The following is a 26,562-nucleotide window of genomic DNA, read 5'->3' as shown; positions in this document are numbered from 1 at the left end:
TGGGCCAGACTGAGAGTGGGTGGACCAGATCCCTTCCCACAGCACCATCCTCCCCAGCCTCCTCACAGATACAGAGACCCCAGTACTTAAAGGCCAGAGGAGAGCCCTACCCCCAAAGTGTTCTTATTCCCCTCACAGTCCTATCCCTTCCCCTTCAGCCCTGTCCCCTCACAGCTCCATCCTCAAATGCCCTCTCCCCCATCACAGACCCCCACCCCATCACACCTCCATCCTTTCAGACTCCTTTCCCTCCAGCCAGGTCTTCTCACTGTCTTGTCCCAAGTCCTACTCTACCCTTAGAGCCTGGTCCCTTCATGGCCAGGTCCCCTCACAGCTTTATCCTCAGACCTGTTGCCTTCCACTCCTACCCCTCAAGTTCCTTTTTCTAATCATCTTAGCCCCTAACAGCTCTGTCCCCAAATCCCTCCTCCCCTGAGGGACCAGTTCCCTTATATCCCCACCCCTTCAGACCTCTTCCCCTCCCAGCCTGATCCCCAGCACCATCCCAGACCAGCTCTGTCCTTAGACCTGAGCCTACTCCTCTCCCCTGCTCACCCAGCCCTGCCCCAGACAGCCCCACCTCTGCCCCCAGAGGCCAGGCTCCAGGCCTGGCCAGTTTTCAGCGTTCCCTGGCTGCCAGGCTGAGGGCTCAGTGACAGTGGGAGGCGCCTCCCACCAGCATTCTCACAGGTATAGAGCTGCCCTGCGGGGCAACTTCCTTTTTCTCCTCATGGCCTCCTCTGCTCAGCTCGGGGGAGGGGAACAAGGGCGAAGAGTGGTAGGAGCGGGGCACTGGGTCTTGCCCGCCCTGGTTACCCAGAGCTGTTGTTCTGCCAGACCTGCTCCCACGGTGCCATGGCAACCAGGCTGCCAGGGAACTCAGGTGGCGACAGAGCCCAGCGCCCTGAGCCCAGGCAGGCACGGTGAGAAGCCACAGAGATGGGAACAATGGAGGGGGCTTGGGAGGGGGGACAGGCAGGGAGAGGCATGGAGGGGGTTGTGGGGGGAATGGGTATGGCTGAGGCCCAGAGAGTGGTCTGGTTTGGGCAGGCACTGGAGCTCTTGACCAGTGAAAGGGTTAAGGGGCCACTCCCTGGCCCCTACCTGACAGAGGGCAGGGCACAGGACCAGAATGGGGGGCAAGCTGGGGTGGGTGTTGGGAGGCTCCCAGCCATTTCAGGAGTTTGAGCTACAATGGTCTTGCCAGCCTGACAGAAGAACACTTTGGGCTGGGGGCTTAGGGGCTGGGGGCGGTGGGGTACAACGTTGGTGCGGGCTCAGCGCTAATGAGGGCTCCTGCCCTCTGCTCATCCCTGACCCTTCCAACTGTTAATCTTCAACACTGTCAGGAACAAAGTGGAAACAGACTGAGCGGCTGCCCTGAACCCCAAATGCTCTCTCCTCCCGGGCCTCTGGGGCCTGTGAAGTCTCCCTTCATGGGTCAGAGCCAGCCCAGTGCCCCCCAGGCATCTAAGATGCACCTCTCTCCCCCTCAGGACTGCAGGATCCCACCCACCAGCGTCTCAAACCTCTCCCCTCTCAGCACATGCCTCCCAGTTTTGATCAACTTTGTTCACGAACCATCCATGGTTCCCACTTGCATTCCTCCAATTTCAAAGAGAGAGAGAGAGATAACCCAAGTCCTTGTTGTGGCATTTGAGGCTTCTCCAAGACACAGTAGCTAATGTTTTGTTGTGGTTCCGTTGCTCAGTCGTGTCCAACTTTTTGCGATCCCATGGACTGCAGCACACCCAGGCTTCCCTGTCCTTCACTATTTCCCAGACTTTGCTCAAACTCATTTTCATTGAGTCGGTGATGCCATCCAACCATCTCATCCTCTGTTGTTTAGTAAGGCACTATTCTTGTGCTTAGTCACTCAGTCGTGTCTGACTCTGCAATGCTATGGACTGTAGCCCGCCAGGCTCCTCTCTCCATGGGATTCTCCAGGCAAGTATACTGGAGTGGGTTGCCATTTCCTCCTCCAGGAGATCTGCCCCAGCCAGAGATCGAACCCAGGTCTCCCACATTGCAGGCAAATTCTTTACCGTCTGAGCCACCAAGGCTACTATTCTTACTGCTTCACACTTAATAACTTGCTTACTCTTCAAAACAACCCTATGAGGTAGGTATTATTAATCATCTTCATTTTATACATAAAAAAACTGAGGCCCAGAAAGGTTAATAACACATCTATGGTCACACAGCTATTAATGATAGAGTCAGGATTCAAATCCAGGCAGTCTGACTCCAGAATTCACACTCTTAAACATTAAGCCACACTGCAGAGTTGGCTACCAGCCCCCCACCCCATCCACTCTTCCCTCCAACCTTGCCCAAATCCTGTTTCTCCCCAATACTCCCATTGTCCTTTCCACCTTCCCAACTGCTCATACAGTACTTTCCACCTGGAATGCTGTCCCTATCATCTTCTGCCACCTGCAATCTGAGAACCCCCCCTACACACCCTAGTTCCATCAAAAGTTAGGTCATATGCCACCACTAAGAAGCCCTCCTGAAGCATGCCTCCAGCCAGAAATGATGGCTGATCCTGTTCAGGGCTCCCACACACAGCACATGTCTGTCCTTCTTTTTATGTAGCAGGTTAGCTTTGGCAAAGCGTGACAGCTATTTGTGTTCCTGACTCCCAGAATCCCAGCACAGGAAGAGAGTTTGGTAATCTCCCTGCTAGAGGAGAGCACGAGGCCTGGAACAGAGTAGGTGCTCAGTAAAAGCTTCTGGAGGGAGGAAGTCAGTAAATGAGCTCTGGTGGCTGGGCTAATAAATCCTCTCACCTGATCTCTGACCTCAACTCCAGTCTCCTCTTCCCAATCCATTCTCCATTCTGTGGCTAGAGAGAGCTTTCCAAAGTAGAAATCTGACCATGTTGCTCCCCTAAAACCCTTCCATGGCTTCTCATAACTCATTCAACAAATGACAATTGAGCCTTTTCTACATGCCAGGAACAGCGCTAGGTGCTGGAAATATAATCATAAGCAAGACGTGTGAGTTTTGTTCCCTCAGGGAGGTGACATTCTAGTGGGAGAAGAAGACTATAAATATATACTATCATTTCAGGCAGGGAGAAGTGCTAGGAAGGAAGATACAGCAGGGTGACAAAAGGTGCTGTTTTAGATGTGGTAGTCAGAGAAGGGCTTTCTGAATAAATGGCTTATAATCAGAGAAGTGAGAGAGTGAGCTGTGTGGTTATCTGAGAAAAGAGCAGTCCAGACAGAGGGTAGAGCCAGTGCCAAGGCCCTGAGGTAGAACTGTGCCTGGCATGTTTGAGGAACAGCCAGAAGGCCGGTGTAGCTAGGGCAGAGTCAACAAGGGGAAATGAGATCAGAGAGGCAATGGGAGCCAAAAAGTGAAGGGCACTGAACCTACGATAGAGACATTGGTGTTTGCTATGATTGCGATGAGCAGAGAAGGGACATATCTAACTTATGTTTTACAGGAATCATCATCCATAGGGTAACCTCTAGCTTCCTCACCTCCCCATAACCCCACCTTCCTCCTTCCTCACCATGACCATGGATGGTTCTCTTGACCAGACCTCTGCCTCACACACCCTCTGCCCCTTTACCCCAACCTGGCGACCTCTTGCTCTCTTCAACATTTAGCTAAAGTGTGACCTTCCATGTCTTCCTGAGCCCTTCACGCAGGATGGCTTACAGGCCCCTCTTCTGTGCTGCCATAGGGCCCTATAGTCAACTATATCCCTAGAGCAAGGGCATTAACTGGCTCATTGTGTGGGTGTGTGCTTAATCATATCCAACTGTTTGCAACCCCATGGGCTGCAACCCCACCAGGCTCCTCTGTCCATGGGATTTCCCAAGCAAGAATTCTGGGGTGGGTTGCCATGCCCTCCTCCAGGGGATCTTCCTGACCCAGGGATCAAACCTGCATCTCTTTTGTCTTCTGCACTGGCAGGTGGGTTCTTTACCATTAGTGCCACCTGGGAAGCCCCTTGAAAGCTTACAATTTACTGAGGCAGGCACCAGTAGCCCCATTTTATAGAGGAGAACACTGAGGCAAGAGGTCACGTAAACTTGCTCGAGGTCACACAGGATGCAAATCCAGAGCCCGGGCTGCCTTCTCATGACATCATGTTGCCTCTCCCTACTTCGGGCCCCGCGCTGCCCCTGGCTTTCAACTCAGTGGCAGTTCTCCCCTCGAGAGCTCTCTCTTCTGCTTTGGTTGCAAAGGTAATAGTGACAGGGAGGTCAAGCTGTCAATACAGCCTCCTAAAAAGGACAGAGATTGAAGGCATCTTACAGATTGCTGACGGAGTGGGACCTGGGGACGTGGGATCCCTTAACTCAGAACCCCCGGAACACCAAGGAACATGCTAATAATGTGGAAAATTCTCTCTTACACAGACTCATATTCTCTCTCTGTGTCTCTCACTCACACACACATATGCACACGCACACACACACACATACACACACATACACACACAGAACATGTTGTGCAGTAACAAGCTGGGTGGACCTAGGTTCAGGTCCTGACGGCCATCCACTCGCTGTGTGAGCCTGGTTGTGTCTCTTTATCTCTATGCACCTCAGTTTCTCATCTTCGTGGAGCTCAAAATGCTATTCCCTCTTTGGATTCCTGGACTTCAGAAAGGCTATGGGAGATGTACCTCTCCCCAGATTCTTCCCAGCCAGGAGCAGGAGCAAAGGAAACACACACACACATATATGCTTGTGCATTACACAAACAACCACAGTATAAAGCTGCAAGTTCTCAGGGCTGGGGAACGAAGGAAGTGCTGGGGGAGCTCAGGAGAAATTTTTCTTGCTGGGGAGGGGGCCAGGGGCTAAGCAGAATAAAAATCAACTCTCACTTACAGTGCACCTTCCCTGTGTCAGGCATTTTCTGCATGTATTTTAACTGCATGGCAAATGGGAAAGAAGAATTAGGATTTCAATTTTGCGGGTGAGGAGAAGGCTCCGAGGGGAAAATTTAGGCCAAAGGTCTCAGGACTAGCAAGTGGCAGAACAGGAATTCAGAGCCCAGAGCCTGCGCTAGTTCCCCTGCTGCCTTGAAGGCTTCCTGGGGTGGGTGGAGTGGGGGAGCTATGGAATAGGGCCTTGCCCAGAAGGAGTCGGTAGAGATGAGGCATGAAGGACCCTGGGAGCCAAGGCACTATGATGGGGAGAAGTGCGGCAGGATGGGCTGTAGGGATTCGGGGTAACATGCCCACGGAAGGGGCACTGACCCACTCCGGCTGCTGCCCCTAATGGGAGGTCTCTCTCCCTCCTTCTCTTTATTGGCACTGCCCAGAGCCAGGCAGCCAGCAGGGGATGGAATCAGGATGCAGTTGCCATGGAAATGAATGGGGGCTGTTGCTATGGATACCATAAGATGAGGGTAAGAGGAAGCTAGGGATGCTGAGGACTATCCCCATGACAACTTGGGCTGAAGTGGGGGACCGGAAGTTAGAGACAAGAAAACAAGACAAGGAGGTCAGCACACCTAGATGAGGAAAGAAACGCTGGGCTCTGGAGGAAGACTGGGCAAGGAGACCAGACCCAGCAGGGGCTGGGGGCAGAGGGGCGGAGGGACTGCAGTCACCTCCCTCTCCCCTGACAGCTTTTCAGCAAGCTGTTTCTGCTGCCCAATCCCAGCGCCATGGAGACTCCAAACCTGAGGCCAGCCCGGCTTGGTACAGGGACTTGCAGGGAAGGGAGAAGCCATCGCAAGGGCTCATTGGGTACCCAGCAGGCAACGTAGGCTTGGGAGCACAGAGATCAGGTTTGAATTTCAGCTCTGCTTCCTTTGCAGCCCTAAAAATAATAGCTCTCATTTACTAAGGACCTACTTTTAGCTAGGCCCAGCAACTCCGCAAGGTCTGGGTTGTTTCCCTTGAAGGGGATAATAGAGATGAAGAAACTGAGATGCAGAGAGATGAAGTCATTTGCCCAAAGTCTCAATGGTCAGCAGTGCAGGAGCCAGGAGTCAAATCATCACTCATGCCTGTACCCACCAGCCCAGCACTGAGTAGCCCCTCTGGAGCCATTCTCCAGCATCCTGTGCCTTCACACAGTGGCACACAGAGGGCCAGACGCTGAGTAAATATTTGTGGAGTGTTTGAGTGAGAAAGTGACCCAGCAGAAAGCAGGAAAGACTGAGATTAAATGGAAGAAATGCCTTTGAGAGCAATGACTCACTGGTTTGCCTGGCCAAGGGTAGAAGATGCTCAGAACTGGCATGGACTTTTTGAACTGTCTAATTCCAGAGATCCAAATTAAGGCTCACAAAGTCAAAGTGACTTGCTTGCTCAGGGTCACACAGGATGAGAACCCCAATTCCCTATCTTCTGGGCCAGCGTCCCACTTGCAGCTTTTTAGCTGAATCCGTCTAGTCCCCACCCCACCCCCAGCCCCGTGAAGCTCCTAGATGTTGGCGACAGCAGGCCCCTTGCACTTCCTAGGCTACAGCGAGCTGATCCATAGTGCCATGCCTGCGCCCAGTCTCTTAGCTTCTTCTGCCCATGGTGTCCTCCCTCTCTCCTCCACCTGCAACCTTCGCTGATCTGGCTGAGCCCATCTCATCCTGTGGCGCCCTGAGCAGGCCAGCCCCGCTGGGAAGTTGGTTCTGACTCACTCCCACTCCCCGCAGACCCTGACAGGATCAGACACCATCCCTTTATGTTTTGTGCACTCTCATGTCACAGGCCGTGTTTGTCACTGGCTAACTTGAGATTCTCTGTTGAAGTGTTCACTGCCTACACTGCTCCTGCTTCCCATGGGCAGTGGCCTGGTGCGATTTACTGCTGTGGACCCTCCCTATGCCCAGGCCAATGCCCCGCAGCTACCTTCATCCCCTAAGACCAGAGCAGGCAGCCATGTGTGTGTGACCATCTAGCTTGACAACTGCCAACCTAAAAGCCACAGCCCCACATGCTCAAAAGCCACTGAAACATATTCTTATGATTATCTCCACCTGGGACACACAGAGAGTCTGCAGGCACAGAAATTTGCCACCTCACACACTCAGCATCCCTCACACCCAGCCTCATACAATCACATTCCCTCAGATACACAACAGTGCACAACCTCTCATCCTTCTCTCACCTGCTGGCCTCATGCATACATGTGCACAGGCACACACTTTCCCCTTACAACTGATAGAAGCCTTCCCCATTCCCATACCATAGGCCCTCACCCACTTCAGTTGCCTACACAGGAGTCTACACCCCCATATCTCCCATGATAGCCATCTGATCTTCAGTTGAGCCCCTGTGCCCCTCAACTTTCATCTCCAATCAAATGAAGGGTAAAGTGGTCTCTCCCTCCACAGCCAAAGGTCACCTAGACTCACACAACCAGCTTGAACAGAACAATCTACATACCATTCCCCAATACAACCCTGGAGCTCTCCACCAGGTTTTGGTCCATGCTGTACCTGACTCTCTAATGCCTCCTCACCTCTCAAACCATCTATTCAAACCCTTCCCAGCCTTCCACTCGTGCCCCTCTTCCTCCAGCAATCCTTGGACACCACCCCCCCCCAAATGATCCTGACATCTCCCTCCTCTTTGGGCCAGGAACATATTTTGCTCATCACTGAGGCCATATCTGCTCAATCACTTCCGCCCTTCAGGAAAGTACCCTGCCTACTTTCCCAAAGGAATTTTCATCTCCCCTGAGAGATGGAGAACTTAAGGGAGCACAGTCACTTTCGGTCAGTCTTACTTTCGGTCTCTCGTGGTATTTAGCTTGAAGCCTTGCACACAGTAGGTATCTGAGCAATGTCTTCTGGAAGACTAAATAAAGGAGAGAGGAAGAGAGAGGGAGGGACAGAGGGAGGGGAGAAATAAATGAGAATCTGAATGAGTGAGTGAGGAGCTGAGTTGAGTGCCTAAGTCAGTTAAGCAATGAGTGAAGAGTGAGGCGAGCCTCTGGAAAACTACTGGAGCATGTGAAGGGTATGTTGAAGGGAGGAGGGAAAGAAAGGAGAGGAGAGACTCTCACCTGGGCCTTAATCAAAACAGGAGCCACCAATCACTGTGCAGTTGCCAACCATGCATTAGACCCTATGCTGAGCCCCTTGTGTTTCTTCTTGCTAATCTTCATGACAACCCACAGAGGAAGATCTATTCTCACTATACTCAGGAAGAAAATGAAGCTTAAGGAGAAGAAAATATTTGCCCAAAGTTATACAGAGAGTAAGTGGCAGAACACAAGGTAAACTCAGATTTGTCTAAAAAAAAAAAAAAAAAAAAAGGCTCAGAAAGGGAAAGCAGGGGCAACGAGCCCACTTGGGAGTCTCCTGGCTTTGCTCCTAACACAGACTCATCACGGAAGGTGTAGGTCCTACAGCTCACAGACGACACCTTCTGCCTTCCTGCCAACAGCCTCTGGGGATTCTTAGAACCAGCCTCTGGCAGGTGCAGGAAATATTTAGGGTTATTGCATCTGGAGGCAGCGGCTTTCCCTCAGACTCCGAGATCCCTAAAGCTGTAGAATAGGAACCTTGAAAGTACAAAATCAAGGACTAGTAACATCACAGAATGTTAAAAGCATACCATCAGAATTTTTTAAATGGTAGAATCATGAAATCTTAAAACCACCGTATTAAAGAATCCCCAAATCACAGCATCATAGAAACAGAAACACATGGAATGTGTCACTGAATTATCCTCTCTTAAATTCATGTAATCATAGTTTCTTAAAATTGTACCATCTCAGATTCACAGAATGTCAGAGCTGGAGGAGCCCTTGGAGATCCTCTGGTCCAACTCCCCCTCCTCCTTTTACACATGGGGAAACTGGGTAGCAGAGAGGCCAAGCCACGTGTCCCAAGTTGACCAGTTCATGCCACCTCAGGCTGAAGAAGGCTCTAGGCTTGCCCATGGCAAGAGCGCAGCACCATTCATTCATTTATTGAGTGCCTTCTGGGTGTTGACAATACCAGGAATCAAACCCTACTCTCTTTCCCAGCCCCTGTTCCCAGCCATGGATAGGAAAGAGGGTAAGGCCCTGGTGGAAATGGGGAGAGGGAAGTGGGTAGGGTGGAATATACATCAGACAGAGAGAAGAGATCAGCTTTTATTGATGGAAATTCTTTTGTACACAGCGACACGCACTCTGAAAGGCCTTTTCCTCCTGATCATATTTACAGAGCACTATGGGAGCGGCAGGGGGCACAGGATGAGGCCGTCAAGCAGAAGAGATGGCAGCAATGGCCACAGCGAGGGAACGAGCAGGCTGGGTCCCAACCCCTTCTGGTCCTCTAAGCCCTAGGCACCCTGCATCTCTGTTTGTGCTCACAGAGGACAGAGGTAGGTCCTTGGGATGTCATTTGGAGACCTCTCCAGGAGTGGCAGGCTCCAGGGTGCCTGGGAAGTGGGGTGCGCGTACGGGAGGGTCCAGGTTTCAAGCTCCAAGCTCTGCTGCTCCCACATTTTAGTCAGACCAAGGGCTCCAGCCTTTATAATTCGGGGGCTGGAGTCCAGGGGAGACAGCAGCAGGGGTGGGAATTCCAAGAAGGGAGTGGACAAAGATGGGGCAGGATGCTTGCCCATCTGGTTCCTGAAGCAGGGACGGGGTCCCATGGGGGATCGCGGGGGTGGGGGCTGGTTAAGGCTTTTGCTTCTGCATAGAAAATGACCCTTGTCCTCTCAGTTACCGAGAGGAGGGACTACTGCACTCGGAGGCCGGACAGCAGAACTGATGAGCGTCTTCCTCTTCCTCTTCCTCAGTCTCCTCCTCCTCCTCCTCTTCCCTGGGGCCAGGAAGGGCAGGGTAGAGGCCACAGGCGGCGGGTGACAGAGAGAGGCAGAGGCATTAGTTTGCAGAGCAGGGGAGATACAAGAAGGGCTGGAACCAGGGAGATGGGGCTAGGATGGGAGTTGGAATGGGAAGGCCAGCGTGACCAACAGGGCCACAGCCATCAGTCTCCCAGGAGCCTGTTGCTCGTCCCCCTCTGGGACTGGCCCTCCCCCACACTCAGGCTGGGCTCCAACTTAAGGTTACACCCAGAGTAAGTAAATTCCTTTTCTGATCAGACTGGTGCCCAACCTTCATTTTAATATAAATAGTAGCAACCAGCTCTGTGCTGGCACTTTGCATGTATCATCTCATTTAACCCCTGCAACAACTCTGCAACATTTTAAAGATGAAGGAATTGAAGCTCTGAGAGATTAGATAACTGCCCAAGGTCACACAGCTGGATGAGTGGTAGAGTCAAGATTTAAACTTGGAAGTTCTTGGAGCTCCAAGTCTCAGGCTCTGCCCAGCAGGTCCTTTGGATAGACTTGCTACTATCTCCAGAAATCCATCCTGCCCTTGAAGGACAAAGATTTGTATCTCCTGAAGGCTTCAGGGTTTGGAATGTGGGAGATGCTTAGAAATGGAGTGTGTGAAGTCCACAGCTTTGGAAGCAAACAGACCTGGGTTCCGAGACCAGCTCTACAAGTGCTTCTAGGCTGTGGCCCCAGGCATGTTAATGCCCCTCTTGGAGCCTTGGTTGCCTCATCTGTACAAATGGGGCTTATGGTGTCAACCTCACAGGATTGTTGCAAGGACCGGAATACATGTCAAGTGCCTGGCAAACAAGAGCGATAAGAACATGGTGATGGTGGTGAGCTGTTCAGGAACTGAACCTAATTAACAAAGTGGCCCTTTGCCACACAGAAGCGCCACAGTGGTGGGAGGAATCATTGCAGGAACAAGCACACATTTCTCAGGTCTTGCAGAACAGTACCAGGGACCAGTCACTGGAGCTGGACTACAGTTTCATGGGGTGGATGGACAGGCATGGGAGCTGGGGCAGGACCAGGTGTCTTGAGAGTGAAAACGGTGACAGATCTCCTAGGGCTAGTGAATGAAACAGTCTTACCCTGCTCCCAGACCCCGTGGCTTGGAGGATGAAGGAAATATGGAATCCAGGGTACTGGAGGATCGGGAAGACAGGGGAAGGAAAGCGGATAGGCAAAGGGAAGGCACTACTGTCCACGTGACAGACAAGGGTGCACGGGTGCCCACATGCACGTACACACACTCACTCACACACACACACACACACACACACACACACCCTCCTCATACTCAGAGCTCCCTCTGACACATTGTTCCACAGACTCACTGAGTCAGCAAAACCACATGAGCCAGGGCTCCAGTCCTGGGCAAACAGCTCCTCCTTTCAGAGTCTCCCATTCCTCATCTATAAAAGGAGACAGAAACTCCACACTTCTCAAGGCTATCACGGGTAACAAATGATCTTCCAGTCCCCCGGCTCGCTCCCCTCCTATCCGAGCCAGGCCCCTGCTGCCCTTCACCTGACACTGCGGTCATCTGATTCTCTCTCTCTACTCTCCTGGACCGCTTTAGGCTTCCTATATCCCACCTTTAAGTGACAATCTCCTGCTCAGACACCCACCTCGGCTCCCCTTTGCTTCCTGCACAAAGTTCAGATTCCTCAACCTGACATTCAAAGCTCCCCCACCCTATGGCCTCACCTGGCCTTTCCTGTCAGGTGGAAGAAGCATAGGCTTTAGAGTTAGACAGACCTGGGTTTAAGTATCAGCCCCACCATCTACTATCTAGGTAACCTTGAGTCCATTTCTTCACCTCTCTAGGACTTACTTTCCTTATCTGCAAAATGAGAAAACACCTATTCTGTAGGTTATGGTGGGAGTAAGTGAATTCAAGTATGTAAAGCACCTGCCACAGGGTAGGTTTGGTGCCTCACACATGGTAACTATTATTGTGACTGTCAGCATCAGTGGCATCAATGTTACCCTGCTCACTCCAGCCCAGCCTTCATGAAACTAGCTTGTCCGTTACTCTGTCAACATGAACCAGCCGTTTCATGCCTCTATGCTTTTGCTGACTCTGTTTCTTTCTCCTGCACAGAGCTTTGCCCTTTGAAATCCTATCTAAACTTCACAACCCCGCTCAATTGCTGCTTCTTGCAAGAAGTCCTCCCTGACTTCCAACCAGAAATATTCTTTGCTTCTTCCTAGCTCCAGCATCCATGCTCTCCATGTTGTTGCTTTGAACTTTTCCACGGCATTTCTTTCACCAATCCCCTCAATGCCCTTGTATTCCCCCTACCACCACCATCTCTGCTTTCCTTCCCTGTGGGAAAGAGAGGACACTTATACTATTTAAGGCCAGTCTCTCCACCCAGGCTCTGGAGCCCACCCCTGCTACCTCCTCCATAACAATCATCCCCTCTCCCTCCAGTATTTCAACCTCTCCCTCTCTGTTGCCTCCTTCCTACCAACATTTATAGAAGCTCAAGTCTCTCCCATCTGGGAATAAAAACCCTCTATCTGCCCCCACATCTCCCTCAAGCAATCACTGTCCCTCTCTCCTCTTCACAGCTAAGCTTCTTGAGAAATTCGTCTACACTGGCCATCTCCACTTCAGTACCTCCCACGGGTTCTTCAACCCACTGCAATCTGCCTCATGTGCCCACCAAGTCACAGAAACTCTTCTTAGTAAGGTCGCCCAGGACCTCCCACTGGTTAAAGCCAATAGACTTTCTCCCACCCTCATCTTCTCCCAGCTATAACATTTGCCACTCTCAACAAGCCCCTCCTGTGTGCAGACGGCTCTTCCCTTCCTCTGCTTCCATGAGCCCACTCCCTGCTGGTTTTCCTCCTACTTCTCAGGACCACCCCCAGCTCCTCTTCCTCTCCCCATTCCTTATATGTTGGTACCTCTTCTCCAGTTCTGCTCTGGTCCTCTTCTCTTTCACTCCACACTCACTGTCCAGGGATCTCATTCCATTCCATAATTTCAGGTATGGCTGAGGACCCCCACATCTCTCTCTCTCTAGCACTGACCTCTCTCCTGGGTCCCACCAAGCCTAATGCTTACTGGAATCTCCACCAAGATGGCCCTTAGGGCCTTCAGCATCTTACCACTGCAAACCCATCCTCCTGTATTTCCCACCTTCGTGAAGGGGCGCCACCACCCAGTGGCCCAAGCCTAGATTCTTCCTGCTCCTTTAACAAGTGAAGTGAAAGTCACTCAATTGTGTCCATCTCTTTGCAACCCCAACGACTATACAGTCCATGGAATTCTCTAGGCCAGAATACTGGAGTGGGTAGCCTTTCCCTTCTCCAGGGCATCTTCCCAACCCAGGGATCGAACCCAGGTCTCCCGCATTGCAGGCAGATTCTTTACCAGCTGAGCCACAAGGCAAGCCCAAGAATACTGGAGTGGGTAGCCTATCCCTTCTCCAGGGAATCATTCCAACCCAGGAATCAAACCAGGGTCTCCTGCATTGCAGGCATATTCTTTACCAACTGAGCTGTCAGGGAAGCCCTTCAGCAAGTCAGCCACCAAGTTCTGCTGATTCTACCCCCCTGCTGCTGCTGCTGCTGCTGCTGCTGCTGCTGCTAAGTCGCATCAGTCGTGTCCGACTCTGTGTGACCCCATAGACGGCAGCCCAACAGGCTCCTCTGTCCCTGGGATTCTCCAGGCAAGAATACTGGAGTGGGTTGCCATTTCCTTCTCCAATGCATGAAAGTGAAAAGTGAAAGTGAAGTCGCTCAGTCATGTCCAACTCTTAGCGACCCCATGGACTGTAGCCTACCAGGCTCCTCTGTCCATGGGGTTCTCCAGGCAAGAGTACTGGAGTGGGTTGCCATTGCCTTCTCCGTCTACCGCCCTAAATAGCTCTAAAAGACTACACATGATCTGGTTCTTGCTAACTCATCATCGACTCCTCTTGCCCCTCACTCACTCTTTCTCCAATCATACTGGTCTCCCTGCCATCCCTCAAACATAACAAGCCCACTCCTGCCTCAGGGCCTTTGCACTCACTCAAACATCATTCCCCAGGTAGGTGTGGCACCAGACACAAGCTATTAATATATATTTAGTTGCTTATTTATTATCTGTCTCATCTACTGTAAGATCCATCAGGGCAGGCATCTATTTTGTTTACTGCTATATCTCTAATGCCCAACACACTGTCTAGCACTCAATAAATATTTTTTAAATGAATGAATCCACTGCCAGACCTGAACTCCAACCTTGGTCATCTCTACACCCACTATCTGCTCAGCCTCTGACTCCAGTTCTCTCTTCCTCCCAATCATCTCTCAAATCCACTTCCTCTGCTCCCTCCCCACGGCCACTACCTTAGCTCATTGTGCTTGTGTTGTGCTTAGTTGCTCAGTCTTGTTCAACTCTGTGACTCCGCAGACTGTAGCCTACCAGGCTCCTCTGTCCATGGGGATTCTCCAGGCAAGAATATTGGAGTGGGTCGCCATTTCCTCCTCCAGGGGATCTTCCCAACCCAAGGATCAAACTCAGGTCTCCCGCATTACAGGCAGATTCTTTACCCTCTGAGCCACAAGGCAAGCAAGCCCAAGAATACTGGAGTGGGTATAGCCTATCCCTTCTCCAGGGGAACTTTCCAACCTAGGAATTGAACCAGGGTCTCCTGCATTGCAGGCAGTTTCTTCACCAGCTGAGCTACCCGGGAAGCCCTACCTTAGCTTACCTCTCTTGGATTACTGGAACAGACTCCACCCTCGTTTCCCTTCTTTCTAAAATGCTAACTTGATCATGTTACCTCCCTCTTCAAGAGCTGCTCTCGTAGCTCTCCAACTGCCTACCATGACAAAGGAGCCTGGACTCTGCAAATGGCTGTCTAAGGTGTATCTAATCCCTGCCTCAGTGTACAGCCTTACCATTTCTCACCTCCAGGCCTCGGCACTCACTATCAGAGCATCTTCTCCTACCTCCATCACTCAAAATCTTTACAGACCTTGGATGACTGGCTCAAACACTACTTTCTTCAGGAAAATAAATATGTGACTCACAAACCAGAAGTAATTCCTCTCCAATATGCATAGAGAAATAAGTGCCTCCAGTGTCACTCAGGATCTCCAAGAACCAGGACGGTAGTTGGCAATTACATCTGAGACCATGGACTTTGGGTGCTGGGCGAGCATTAACAGAGGTTCCCTTTGCCTCTTGCACTATTACCCTGGATTCACCGTCCCTGGGGCCCTCTGCTAACACTGACTCACCCTTGCCTTCTCCCTTTCTCTCACCTGCTGTTGGATCTGTCTCATTAATAACTCTCAAAGGATTTAGATTCCATAAGGTGAAATTAAAATGCTTCTTGGTGAACAGTGTCCACTGGAGTAAAGCAACACAGTAGCACTGCTCCAAGTCATTTCTTCAATGCCAACACCCCAGTTTAGGCCTTCCAGCTGGCCTCCATGCATATGATCCATTTTTCATACTGACTGCTAATGTGATGTTTCTAAAACACAAATTTTACCTAATTTTTCTATCTAGTATCCATTCACATGACACTTCATCACTAGCAACACTGGTTCTTAACTTTTCCTGGAGGAACACAAAACTCTATATGCATTTAATGAAAGCCAGGAATCATCTCCCCAACAGCAAGTCCACACAACCAGACAAACACAACATTTTGCATTCAATTTCAGGAGGTTCCCAGGCCACCTGAAGCCATTTGGGACCCGTGCAACCCAGGCTCTAAACAAACCTCTGGCTCTGCCCAACAACATCCAGGTTCTTGTGCGTATGCTATTCCTTCTGCCTGGAATATTCTGGCACACTTCACCCTTTCCCCTGGCTGCCTCTGAGTCATCCTCTAAGACTCAGCTCTTAGGCTGAGATGACCTGCACCAGCCCTAGGTAGGGCTAGATCTCTCACTGCTGTGGAAGCCACTCCACAGCACCTCCCACGCTGTGCTCTCCTTTGTCATAGCCCTCTTCAGTCTCCCCAACTGACTGGGAATTTGTGGAAGGCAAGAACCATTACCCAGCATAGGCCCTGGCCACAGCAGAACTCCCTAAGTGTCTACTGAAATGAACATTAATAATAGCTACCCTTTTTCTTGAGCACTCATTATGTGCCAGGCACTCAACAAGGTGAATTCTATTTATGATCTCTTCTCTTTACGACTCTTTACGACCCCATGGACTATACAGTCCATGGAATTCTCCAGGGCAGAATACTGGAGTGGGTAGCCTTTTCCTTCTCTAGGGGATCTTCCCAACCCAGGGATGGAACTCTGGTCTCCCAAATTGCAGGGGGATTCTTTACCGGCTGAGCCACAAGGGAAGCCCATGATCTCTTCTACTCCTCAATAAATAAATCCCAAGAATCTGGTGGTTCTTTTTGACAGATAGGGAACTAGGCTCAGAGATGTAAAGTCGGTTCTTTAAAGTCACCCAGTTAGTGGGTGCCAGAGGTGGAACTGAAATTTGAGACCATTGCAAGTATTGGTCCACCATGCTCCCCTGCCCATACTGTGAGACGGCATCAACAGTGGAATAGGACCATGAATTAGGGCCAGAATGCTCTGCCTGGGCTCCATTCCCCAGGGCCATCTACATTTATTTTCCCTCCTGTGTCACCTTCATGCCAAGAGTAGAGACCTGGCTCTCTTTCTTCTTTTTCCTTCTTCTTCTTCTTTTTTTTTTTTCTTTTGGACATGCCACACAGCTTGCAGGATCTTAGTTCTTTGACCAGGGACTGAACCCAAGCTCTAGCAGTGAAAACACCAAGTCCTAATCACTGGACTGCTGGCAAATTCCCTGGTCTCACTTTTTATAGTGCAACCCCTGGTCCCTTCCCATGTACTACATTCAGCCTCCTCATCTCAAAACCCCACTATAGTCAGGTCCATCCTTTGCCCAGAACCATCCCTAGACATGTACAGCTTTTAAATCCAGTCCAATCCAAGGCTATATACTGTCTATGAGGAAAACAAGACATGGGTAGCCCCTGCTCTTCATGAGTTGATAGTCATCCAGGAGTTTCACATGTACCATCTCCAATCCTAAAATCAGCCCTGAGAGGTAAATAGGCATTATCCTCATTGCACAGATGAGGAAATAGAAGCTTAGAGGCTTGCCAAGAGTCAAGCTGGTAAGTAGCAGAATTTGGACTTGAATAAAGGTACTGACCCAACTATATTCCCCCATTAGGTCATCCTACTTAGAAGAGGCAAAAAGTAGGCAACCATTTCTGGCAGGATTGGGGGATAAAGGAAAGCTATTACTCTTTCAAGACTTAGTACACATCCACTCCTGTAGGGGACAGGTGAGGTGAGGTACCCCTCCTCTGGCAGCACTCTGAACCTATCATTGTCTATGGGTCTCTCTCCCTTCTAGACTTGAGCTCTCTGACTGTAGGATCAGACACAACTCATCCCCATGTCTCACCAAGGTTCAGCACAAGGCCTGTCTGAGAGCATGCAGGACAAATGCTTGCTGAATGAATGAGGTGGCATTTGAGCAAGTTATTACAAGGAAAAATAACATCTGAACAGGTGGATACAGGGGAAAGGCATGGAGGAGGAAGGAAACAAGTTAGTAAAGGCAAGGAATTGGGACCAAGAAAAAGGCCAGTAATTTAAAAATTGTGATAGGGTATGCATAACATTTTTTCATTGTTTCAAGAGGGTTTTCTTTTCCTTACAAAAATGGATCATACTATAAGCTCCTTTCTGCAATTTGCTTTTTTCATAGAATAATCAGTCTTGGAGGTCTTTTCAGGTGAGTATACAGAGATATATCTTTTTCTTTTGATCTACTACAGAGTATGGGTGGATCATGAAAGAAATCCTACTGATGGACAGGTAGGTTATTTTAATTGTTTGCTATTATAAGCAATGCTGCAATGAACATCTTTGCATATATCTGAAAGTAGTTTTGAAGGATTTCTAAAAGGTGAATTGCTGGGCAAAGAATGCACATTTTGTTTAAAATGTAGATAAAAGTTATTTCCATAGCTTTAACATTTTTATAGACCAGCTAAAAATAAAGATTATTCCTACTCACATAATCCTGTCTTCATCTAAGAAGCATACATCAAGCAACCTTTTCATTACGAGTTGGCTGAGAATGCTATCCTACAAGGGCATGTGATAAAGAGCTGCACAGTGTGGCTTATGTTTGCAGCTGGGGTTGGGGTATTTAGAAAAGGCCTCTAGCTGGCCACGTTGGGGTCTACCTAATAGTGAAACTCTAGAGAAATCTAGCTCTGAAACATAGTTCTCAGCTTGGAAGTATATGTACATTTAAATTTGGGGGGGCACATAATAAATTGGTCCCACAAGAAAATGGAACCAATTTGTACTCTAATCAAAGAATACACAATTTTGTTTCTTCACAACTGTTTTAATCTTCTAAATTTTGGTACTTGAAAGTTAGTACTTTGTTGTTGTTTTAGTTACATTTTTTAGTTACTTGTAAGCTTCAATATCCTTTCTCATTCATTAGCTGTCTACTTCTCTGAACTGTCAAATCACGTTATTTCTCCACTTTAAATGAGTTGCGCACCTTTTTCTTATTGATTTCCAGGAGGTTATATAGATACAGTGTTACTAACCTTTGCCTAATATTTATGTAGCAAATACTTTCCTCTAGCCTGTTATTTCTGTTTTAACTTTGTGTATAGTATCTTTTCCACACAGAAGTTCTTTACTTTAATTGTAGCTGAAATTACTGCTGTTAACTTTATGGCTCCTGAGTTTTTAAGTCCTGCTCAGGAAGACTTCTCCACTCTATTATAAAAATATTCTGGATTTTGCTCTGGTACTTTTACAGCTTTATTTTTTGCATTTGTTTTTGTGCAAGGTAGGGATTTATCTTAAATTTTTCTCTTCTATTTTTTTGGCTGTGCTGTGCAGCGTACAGGATTTTAGTTTCCAGACAAGGGATTGAACCCATGCCCGCTGCACAGGAAGTGCAGTCTTAACTACTGGACCACCAGGGAAGTTCCTTAAATTTTTTCCAAATGGTAGGATTTTTTTCCAAATCCTATCCCATTCACTGACTTCCCACTGATTTAAAATGTATTCTTTGTCATAAATTGAATTCTCATATGAATACGTGAGTTTGCTTCTAAATTATCTATTTTGTTCAATTTATGTATTCCTCTATTTACGATATATTTTTAATTTCTGTAGATTTATGGTAAGTTTGTAATCTAATAGGGCAAGTCCCTCCTCATTGTTCTTCTTTTTCAAATTTTTCTTAGTGATTCATGGGCATTAACTCTTCCAAATGAACTTTAAAATCCAACTGCCTGATCCCCAAAGAAAATACCACTAAAATTTTAATGAGAAATACACTGAACCTTTTGACCAAATTGGGGGTGTGTGTGTCATTTTAAACCATATTAAATTCTTCCCATCCAAGAATAGGATATGACTCTCAATTTATTCAAGCCTTACAGCCTTTGATGAAATTTTATAGTTTTCTACAAAGAAGTATTTTAAATTTCTTATAAATTTGTGGGTATTTTTTTTCTTTGCTATTATGAATGGAGTCTTTTTCTATTATGTCTTCTAATTAGTTATTGATGGTATTCAGAGAAGCTAATGGTTTGGGTGTATATTTATCTTGTATCTACCCACCTCACTGAATTTTCTTCTTAGTTCTAATAATTTTTCCTTTTATTCTCTTTGATTATCTAAGTAGACAACCATATCATCTTCCAATAATGCTAATTCTCTTTCTGATATTTATATCACTTCTATTTTTTAATCCCAATGATTAAAACTTCCAGAAAAATATTGGTTAGTGACAGTGATAGGAGTCATCCTTATTTTGTTCTTGAATTGAATGGAAATTTATCTAGCACTTCATTGTTACATTTGATGATTGATTTTGGTCTCTGATAAAAATTCTTACCAAGTGAAGGTTTTCACTCATTCTTAGCTTACTGTACTAGTTATCTATTGTTGTTTGACAAATTGTCCTAATGCAGCAAGAGATAACTAAGGCACTAAGTGTTTTTAAGTCAAGAATGGATGTGTAATTTTGTCAGATTATTTTTTCAGCATTTATGTAGACAGAGTAAAAAGAAAAGATTGTATAACTATTAGTATAATCAATTATAATAACAGCTTTCCTACTGTTGAACAACCCCTGCACTCCTGGGACAGACCTTCACCTGTCATGATACAGCCTTCTTTTAATACACTGATGGGTTCAATTGGAGAATCTGTAATTTAAAATATGTGTTTCTCTATTAATATGTGAGGTTAGGCTATATAGTTTTCTTTTTTTTTTTTAATGTGCCCAGTGATACTAGAAGGAAATAAGAAGCTGTCCATCTTTTCCTATTAGCTGATCATCAAGATTGGATAGAACCTCCATCATACCTGAACTACCATGTCTGAGGAGAAAACTTTGACCATCTTTTAAATTTCTTCTATACAGTTCTATTCTATTCAGGTTTTCTGCCACTCCTTAAGTGATTTTGGCAATTTATATTTTCCTAGAAAACCACTCGTTTCATTTGGATTTTCACAGTTTTTGGTATAAAATTGTACAAAGCACTTTCTCATGACTTCTTAATATTTTCTGAATCTGTGGTTAAATTCCCTTCATCATACTTCATGTTTTCTTGCCTTTTTCTCAATCATATCCGCCAGAGCATGGTCTGTCTAGTTTACTGGTCTTTTCAAAAAACATCTCTTGGTTTATCAAACCTTTTGTCTTCTATTTCATTAATTTCTGTCTTTTTAAAAATATTTATCTGCTTACTTTGGCTGCACTGGGTCACCGTTGCTGTGCCAAGGCTTTCTCTAGTTGCAGCAAGTGGAGGCTACTCTCTAGTTGTGGTGCGTGGGCTTCTCTTTTTGCAGAGCACAGACTCTAGGACATTCAGGCTGCAGTAATTGCTACACACAGGCTTAGATGCCCCACTGCATGTGGGATCTTCCTGGACCAGGGATTGAACCGGTGTCCCTTGCATTACAAGGTTGATTCTTAACCACTGGACCATGCGGGAAGCCCAATTTCTGGTTTTATCTATAGTAATTACATAATTCTACTTTCTTTTGGTTGTCTAGAGTCTTGATTGGAATAGCTAGTTCATTTAAGCTGTCTTGTCCTCTAATAAAAGCACTTAAGACTACAAGCTTTCTTCTGGGAACCCCCTTGGTCATGTCCCATAGGTTTTGTTCTATAATATTCTCAATTGACATCTACTCTAAACAGTCCATAAATTCCGTTCTTGTTTCCTCTTTAACACAAGTATTTTTAAACTTTCAAATGGACCTAGCCTTTTTTGCCAATGCTATTAAGATTTCATTTTATACATTATAATCAGAAAATGTAAAATGTATTTATTTCAAATTATCTTGGAAATAATCTCCTTCTACAAAAGTGTAGGCAGATGGTTTCCTCTGCCTAAACACCCTAACCTATCCTATCCAACTGGCAGACTCTTACTTATCCTACAAAACAGCTCAAATATTACATATTCTAGGACCAACCACTCCCACTTTGGGGGGAAAGTGTCTAGAGAAGGATTTTTAAGGAAGGACAAGCTACAAACAGGCTGTGAATGTCCTCTTTGGTCTCCTGGCCTGGTCCCCCAGTCGCTCTCCTCACCCGCTCAGACACCCATTCCACAATCACTCCAGGGGCTAGAGGAAGATGGGGAGGGGCTGGCAATGATATTCATATTTGTCTGGAGGGGTGAGGGGTTGGGGGAGGGGTGGGTCTAGCTCTTACCTGCTCTCTGCCAGCCTGCCTGAGGGGGTAAGCTTCATGGAGTCAAGGACCTGAGTAGGACAGCAATACTGGTGTAGAGTATGAGACGCTGTGGACCTGAGAGACAGCGAGAGACAGAGAGAGAAAGAGATACAGAGAGAGAGACAGGGAGGGAGGGGAGAGGCAGGGTGGGGAATGGGGACAAGGAGGTGAAAGCGAGTGGGGTATGGGAAAGGGGAAGACTGGGAGGAATGGATGGTGGAGGAGGAGGGGTGGGAGGCAGGGAGGGAGGGAGGGAAGGAAGGAAGGAAGGAAGAAAAAAAGAAAAAACCACAAAGTCAAGAAAGAGAGGACGGCACTCGAACCACAAACAGAACACAACGACAACAGGGGGCAGCAGAGACGAAAGAGCTGGGCTGGGCCTCCTGTGTTCCAGGTGACTCCGTGGGGACCTCAGCCACGGAGACACTGGGACACCACAGTAGGGAAGGGGGAGGGGGCCCTCCTCACACCAGATGCCACACGGGGATGGAAGAGGGAGGGGGACGGGGGGGGTGAAAGAGAAAGGGAAAAGGTGTGTGGGGAGGGGGTTGTTCCCCCTTATGGAAGACCCCTCACAAGAAGGGAGGGAAGGATGGGGAGAAAAGAGGCTCTGGGTCCAAAGAGGGTGAAGAACCCAGGCTGGGGCAGGGCGGGGGAGGGTGTGGGAGACACTGGAGGAGGAGAGGGAAAGAGACAGAGAGAAACTGAAAGAGACAAGAAAAGGGTGAGACAGAAAAGGAGAGAGACAGAGGAGGAAGACAGTGAAAGGGCAAGACAAAAGACACAGAAAGAAGACGGGGCAGAGGCAGAGTGCCAGAGCAAAGGACAGGAGAGGTGAGGGCGGAGGAGAGCTGACAAGGTCTCAGTGGTCCTGGTGACAGGATAGGACTGAGCGGGAGGATGGGGCCCAGTGAGCCAGGGGATAGGGGGTTCTTTGCTTCCAAGGCCAGTGCTGCACCCCCAGCCTGGGGCAAGGCCCAAGCCCCACCCCCAGCGCTGTCCCCCACCCCTAGAGCGGGGCCCAAAGGCCCCTCTGCCTCCTGCTTCCCAAGATGAAGAGTCCAGTGAATGGGAAGGAGGAGGAGAGACAGCAGGGTAGTGAGGCCAAGGGCCCAGTCCCTGGCCTCCCCAGTGCAGGGCAGATGCTGGGAGTGAGTCCCCAGTCAGCCAGCCCCTGTCCCCCATGAGCCCCTGAAGGCTGGTTTTGGTCAGGGCCTGGCCATTCAAGAGCCCAAGTAAAGGCCAGGAGACGCAGCTGCAGGCCAGGCCAGCTGCCCACTATCTTGCTTGCTGCAAATTAGAGGATGCCTAAATCTTAGAACCTTACAGAGAATCCTGGAATCTGATACTCTTATCAGAGACTCTGGAATAATCAGCAGCAGCAGAATGACTGTTTCTCCAGGAGCATTTGGGTGCCAGTTACCGGCCCAAGTCCTTGACTCATTAAACCTGAGACTCAGAGACCCACAGGCTGCTGGAATGTTGGTATTAGAGTCTCAGCTGCTACAGACAGCCCCACAGCGTCAGGCTAGGTGCCCGGGCAGCCACCAATCACACCCCTCCTGGGTCACAGACTGTGCTGCTCAGGGCTCCAGGGTCCTCACAGAGCTGGGCACCCAAATGCCCCTGGGCTCATCCACTCGAGCTGCCGCCCTCCCACAAGCCAAAGGCCTCCAAGAGTCCAAGAGGGGAGCCAGGAACCAGGAAGCCAGGAGGCTGCTGAATCAGCAGTCCAGGGACCAGGTCCAGGCCTGGGCAGGAAGGGAGGGGGTCAGGCTGCAGGGCTGAGGCTGGGGGCCAGGTTCCTACCTGCTACTCCTCCCGGGGGGCTCCATGGGTCTGGACCTGTCCCGAGGGCAGGCCCCCTGGCCAGGGCGGTGCCTCCGCTGTGTCACCACCCCCTCCTCCCCAGCCCTTCCCTAGAAGGAGGAACCAAGGAGGCGGGGCCAGGCTGGCTGGGCTTGGGGCCAGACTGCAACTGGAAACTTTGCTCCTTCCCCTGCTCCCCCAGGAGGGCTGGGAACTCCTAGTAAGAGGAAGCAGCTTTGAGAGCTTGAAGAGACTCCCCTGGGCCAAACCTCAGGCTGGTCTCACTACGTGCACCTCTGTTGGAACCTCCCCAAGTACCCTGTCAAGTATACGTTATTAGCCGTATTTTCCTGAAGAGTAAAATGAGACGCAGAAACATTTAAGCAACTCGGCACAGGTAATAGAGCTAGTAAGTAGCGGAACCCCAAGGTCAGGATCTGTTTTCGCCATTCCCAAATCAGGACTCCATCCCCTTGGCCATATGGTTGCCCTGTAAATACAGAAACCTTTCCATAGAAGCTTTTCACAAACATTCTCATCTTCCACAGATTTAAAGAGACTCTGTGTGGTGGTTATGCTAGGATGTTCCAGATCAAGTAAAATTCAAATCACCCATTTTGGGAAATCAAGATGAGGCCCTAGCCAATATTCTTGACCATTGCAATAAGCTCTCACTGTCTTCTGCATTGTTTTCTGGACTGGCTAAGAGAAATGCTCCCTGAACAGAAAAGCAAAAATCAGAAGAAATGCCATTCACAATCTAGAGGCTGTTCTAAGGAAACTGCCCCTCCTGACTTTACAGAGGGGGAAATTGAGGCCTAGAGAAGGGAAGAGTCTTACTGAAGTTCATACCGCCTGTCAGACTAGAATCCAGGTAGCCTGACTCCCCACTGACCTATCACAGTCACCTCTCTCTCCTCCTTATGTGGGGGCTGGAGAAAGGAGAGAATTTGGAGGATTTGAAGGGTGTGAGGTTCCTGAAGAGTATTCCAGATCCAGCTCAGAGGGCTCCTGTCCTTTCATAGCCCCAGAGCCCAGGCCCCTGGCTGTTCTGAGCAGAAGGCGGCCCTGGGAGGGGCCAGGGGGCCAGTGATCTAGAAGGAATAGGAGCTGACAGGCCACAGGCCAGTCTTCCTGCCTTCCTGCTGGGGCAGCTGGTTCCTCTCAAGAAAGCCAAAGCTGCTGAGAGAGATTGGCCCTCCGGACCACCACAAAGTTGGCATCCGTGGGCCCTTCGTGGCCTCTTCTTCCTCAGCCCACCCCCTAAAGCCCCATGGTCCTTAGGCTCTGGTCTCAGCCCCTGCTTTTTTTTCTCACTCTCTCCCTCAGCAACTCTCTTGGCCCCTGTGGCAGCCACACCTTGTGCCCATTTTCAGTTACTGTCTTAAAAGTGGCACCTGTGGCCCAAACATTCATCTTGGCCTGGCAGAAGTCAAGAGACATAAATTCTAGTTCTGGCCCTAAGGCCGATGCTGTGTGACCTTGGGCAAGCCCCTTCCCCTCTCTGGTGAGGCAAAGAGCTTACACTTTGGTGCCTGGTAGAGCTGAGTACAAATCCTGGCTCTACTACTTTTCCACTGGGTAACCCCTCTGAGGCTCGGTTTGTTCATCTGTAAAAGGTGAGTGGCAACTCCTCTCTCACAGGTTTTTGTGAAGTTTCAGTGAGACAGATAGGCACGTGCTGAAAAGTCTCAGTTGGAGCCTGAGAGAGCATGGTCCTTCAGCCAGGGAGGTAGGGGAGGCTCTTGGGAAACCTGTTTGTTTCAGGCAGGGGAAGATTTCTAGGAAGATACCTTTTCATTTGGGCCACTCTTGAAATTCAGACATATCTGAGCCTGTTGGCGCAACTCATGTGATAATCCTCTAGGGGTTGAAGGGAAGGAATTAAGGGTGAGGAGCCTAACCCAACCACAGGGCACTGGCAGGGGAATGGATATGGCAGTGACTAAGGGCAGTCAAGGTCCTGATCTCATGGAGCTCATATCCAAGTGAGAGGAGACAGACATTATTCAACCACTAGTGGAATTAAACTGGGCAAAATTGGAGGTAGCAGGGGGAGAGTGTTCCAGGAAGAGGAAACAACCTGGGCAAAAGACCTGAGGTGGTATTTCCAGGAACTTCAAGGAGGCCAACATTGTTGACTGGAAAAAAGCAAAGGGGAGATTAGGGATATAGGCGGGGGCCGAATCACGCAGAGTCCAGAAGCCATGGTAAGGTTTCAGTATTTATACTAAGAGGAATTTCGAAGCCTGCAGTTCGTGGATAGACCTGGAGTGCAGAGTGTCTCTGAAGTCCCTTAAATTGTATGAAAAACATGAGTATGAGTGCATTTCTTGGGAGAACATTGTTTTTATCAGATCCTCAGATGGGTCTGTGATCCCCAAAGGGCAGGGAAGCTCCTTATATGATTCCATTCACTAACTGCCTGTCAGGCATCCCAGGACCCTCTGTGAGCTGCCCCCCCTCCACCCAACCTCCAGGTGGTCTCAGCCTCCCCTCATATCTTCAACCTGTGCTCCACCCAGACAAAAGTGCCTGCAATTGTCTGCCACACTCTGCTCTCTGTCCTCACCTTTGCCTCTGTTCAGAAGACTCTTCCCCACCACCCTGCCCCCACTGCCATCTCTCCACCTCGTGAGAGATGGAGTCTGCTCAGAAGTGGTACCCTCTGGGAACCTGACTCCCCTGCGTCCTTCCCACCCTGCGTTTCTCCAGCGCTGTCTGTTCACATGCTGTTTCCCCACATGCTGTTTCCCCTTCTGGCCAGGAGCTTGGTGGGGACAGGGGCCGTGTCTTATTCATCCCAGTGTTTCCAGCATCCGGCACAGGCACCTAGTCACAAAGGTCAGCTGGTATTGGGAGACAGACTGAGGTGGAAACTGCAAGACAGGCTGTTGGACACTAGAGGGCACTGTGGCCACTGGAATCCTGGCCTGCTGCTGGCACTGGCCAGGCCCACCCAGGCTGGTGCTGGGAAGAGGCAAGCAGGGAATCATGGAAACTCTACTCCTGGGTCCTGCAGCTCCTTGGCTCTGGGTCTGACTGACCAGGGTCCCGACCCCAGTCTCCCAATATACCTTCTACCCCCTTGTCAAACTATTTCTCATGATAGCCCCATCCCACTACAGATACAGCTATGTGCTCAGTTGCTAAGTCGTGTCCAATTCTTTCTGACCCCAGGGACTGTAAGCCTCCAGACTCCTCTGTCCATGGGACTTCCCAGGCGAGAATACTTGAG

General features: G+C 49.1%; 1 protein-coding gene across 7 annotated transcripts in view; it reads right to left on the bottom strand.

The window, feature by feature from the left end:
* IQSEC2 (IQ motif and Sec7 domain ArfGEF 2) overlaps positions 1-26,562 on the bottom strand; it is a 77,456-nt gene that overhangs the window by 19,838 nt on the left and 31,056 nt on the right. For 2 of the 7 annotated variants that reach the window (XM_070289977.1, XM_070289980.1), the window contains exons 1-2: positions 23,325-23,444; positions 21,495-21,715 (exon numbers count right to left, since the gene is read on the bottom strand). The exons of 2 other annotated variants lie outside the window; for them this stretch is intronic. In XM_070289977.1, the coding sequence (XP_070146078.1) occupies positions 21,495-21,532 (38 nt within the window). In that variant the 5' untranslated portion in view covers positions 21,533-21,715; positions 23,325-23,444. Of the gene's footprint in view, positions 1-21,494; positions 21,716-23,324; positions 23,447-26,562 lie in introns of those variants that run through there. 3 more of the 7 variants (XM_070289978.1, XM_070289981.1, XM_070289976.1) reach the window with 2 other exon arrangements.

The sequence above is a fragment of the Ovis canadensis genome, chromosome X (genome assembly GCF_042477335.2).
Source record: "Ovis canadensis isolate MfBH-ARS-UI-01 breed Bighorn chromosome X, ARS-UI_OviCan_v2, whole genome shotgun sequence".
NCBI classification, from domain to species: Eukaryota; Metazoa; Chordata; class Mammalia; order Artiodactyla; family Bovidae; genus Ovis; species Ovis canadensis.
Note: the sequence above shows the minus strand (reverse complement) of the source record. Positions and strands in the feature narration are given on the sequence as shown.